General features: G+C 30.6%; 1 protein-coding gene across 1 annotated transcript in view; it reads left to right on the top strand.

The window, feature by feature from the left end:
• PIK3CB (phosphatidylinositol-4,5-bisphosphate 3-kinase catalytic subunit beta) overlaps nt 1-1,611 on the top strand; it is a 111,218-nt gene that overhangs the window by 48,799 nt on the left and 60,808 nt on the right. Inside the window, exon 10 of the mRNA XM_007464363.1 lies at nt 1,358-1,408. Coding sequence (XP_007464425.1) covers nt 1,358-1,408 — 51 coding nt within the window. The remainder of the gene's footprint in view (nt 1-1,357; nt 1,409-1,611) is intronic.

Below are 1,611 nucleotides of genomic sequence, written 5' to 3'. Positions count from 1 at the left end.
CTTCCGATCAGTAATACACAACAAAATTAAAATGTATGATTATTACAATAGTAGAAATCTCACATGTCAAGAACCATATACCTTAGTGTTACACAGAGTAGAAGAAGGTACATTTTGATGCATCCATTACATTTCTGCTATGGCTTTATTCCTTAGAATAGGAATTTATCCATAAACTATAGCTACTTGTGATACAGTTAAAAGTCCAAGCTCTGACTTTTTTTGTGTTCAATTATGGTACGTGTTCAACAGTCATTTATAGTTTCTTTTGGATCAAATGAGGTGCTTTTTGAAGTGTTTTTACAAATATAACATCTTGGGCAAATTTAAGTATTTTTAATCTAATATTTCAAGATAAGTCCAGTTTCTTTAAAATGTTCTGTTTCAGCATTGTTGTCAACAGAGTCGTCTACAACTGGCCACTAAACTTTCCTTTTGCCTTTCTGATCCCATGGAGATTCTGTCTTTGAAGATCTACTTGGGATGGAGATTTTAGTCTTTAAATATGTATAATATATTTATATTTATTGGTTTTCTTTTAATTGTACAATTTTATATATGATCATTAAAAATATAATGCAGATATAAAAAGTGAACGTTCCTTGTATTTTTATTTAATGTTTTTTGCTGTACTTGTATACATTTTGCTTTTCAAATCAACTTTTGTGGTTATTGCTTAATTTTATTAAATATAATCTCATTTTATCACATAACAACCTTATGAAATAGGATGGAAATTACCAGTACATTTTACACATAAGGATTCAATTAAATTATTTATGGAGAATTAGTCAACTCAGTAACTGGACATGGATCTTCAGATTTTTTTACCTGCTGAGTCTTCCCAATAGACTAGTGGTTCCCCATCTTTTCAAGAATCAGAGCCTCTTTTGAACTTAATGACTTTAAAAAATATTTTTAGGTTCTCACTTGACATTACTTCTACTTTTGATATCTGTTAATTCAGAAGAAAACATGACAAATGACAAAAACTTATTCTTTGTTTTGTAACTCTTATATAACTTTGCATTTTCTTAACCAGAAAATATTTACCTATATTAAAATTTTGTTCACATATACAAGCCACTGCTTATGTTATCTATAGACAATCCTAGTGTACCCTGGGAGTTAACGGTCCTTTATAGTAATACCATTGCTTCCTGGTTGTCAAGAGTTTGAAGACTGGGAATCGCTGCATAATACCATTTTGCACTTAAAATTCATGCTTATGTTATAAACCATAGAAATGCCAGATCATATGTAGCTCCTTATAGTCTATGTACAAGTGTAGTAATTTACACTTAAAATTTTATGAGTACAAGAGCCAAATTTTAATTTTCTTAATTTTTTTAAACAGATTATTGAAAAGGCAGCTGAGATTGCAAGCAGTGATAGTGCTAATGTATCAGTAAGTATCAAGGTTTTAAAATAGCCCTTATTACAAAGTTTTGTTCATTATTAGTTACCTTCATGTCATACAGGAGACCATACTCATATGCAAGAACAGTCTGAGTGTGCATGAGTATGAACATGCTAATATTTTGTTAAATGGCAGCTGTTTGTGGTTGGTCTGTGTTCAGGTGGTAAGCCCTTTTCTGATACAAGCACAGG

This window comes from Lipotes vexillifer, unplaced genomic scaffold (assembly GCF_000442215.2).
Source record: "Lipotes vexillifer unplaced genomic scaffold, Lipotes_vexillifer_v1.1 scaffold957, whole genome shotgun sequence".
In the NCBI taxonomy this organism is placed as follows: Eukaryota; Metazoa; Chordata; class Mammalia; order Artiodactyla; family Lipotidae; genus Lipotes; species Lipotes vexillifer.
The sequence above is the reverse complement of the archived record's forward strand: the minus strand, read 5'-3'. Positions and strand labels throughout refer to the sequence as shown.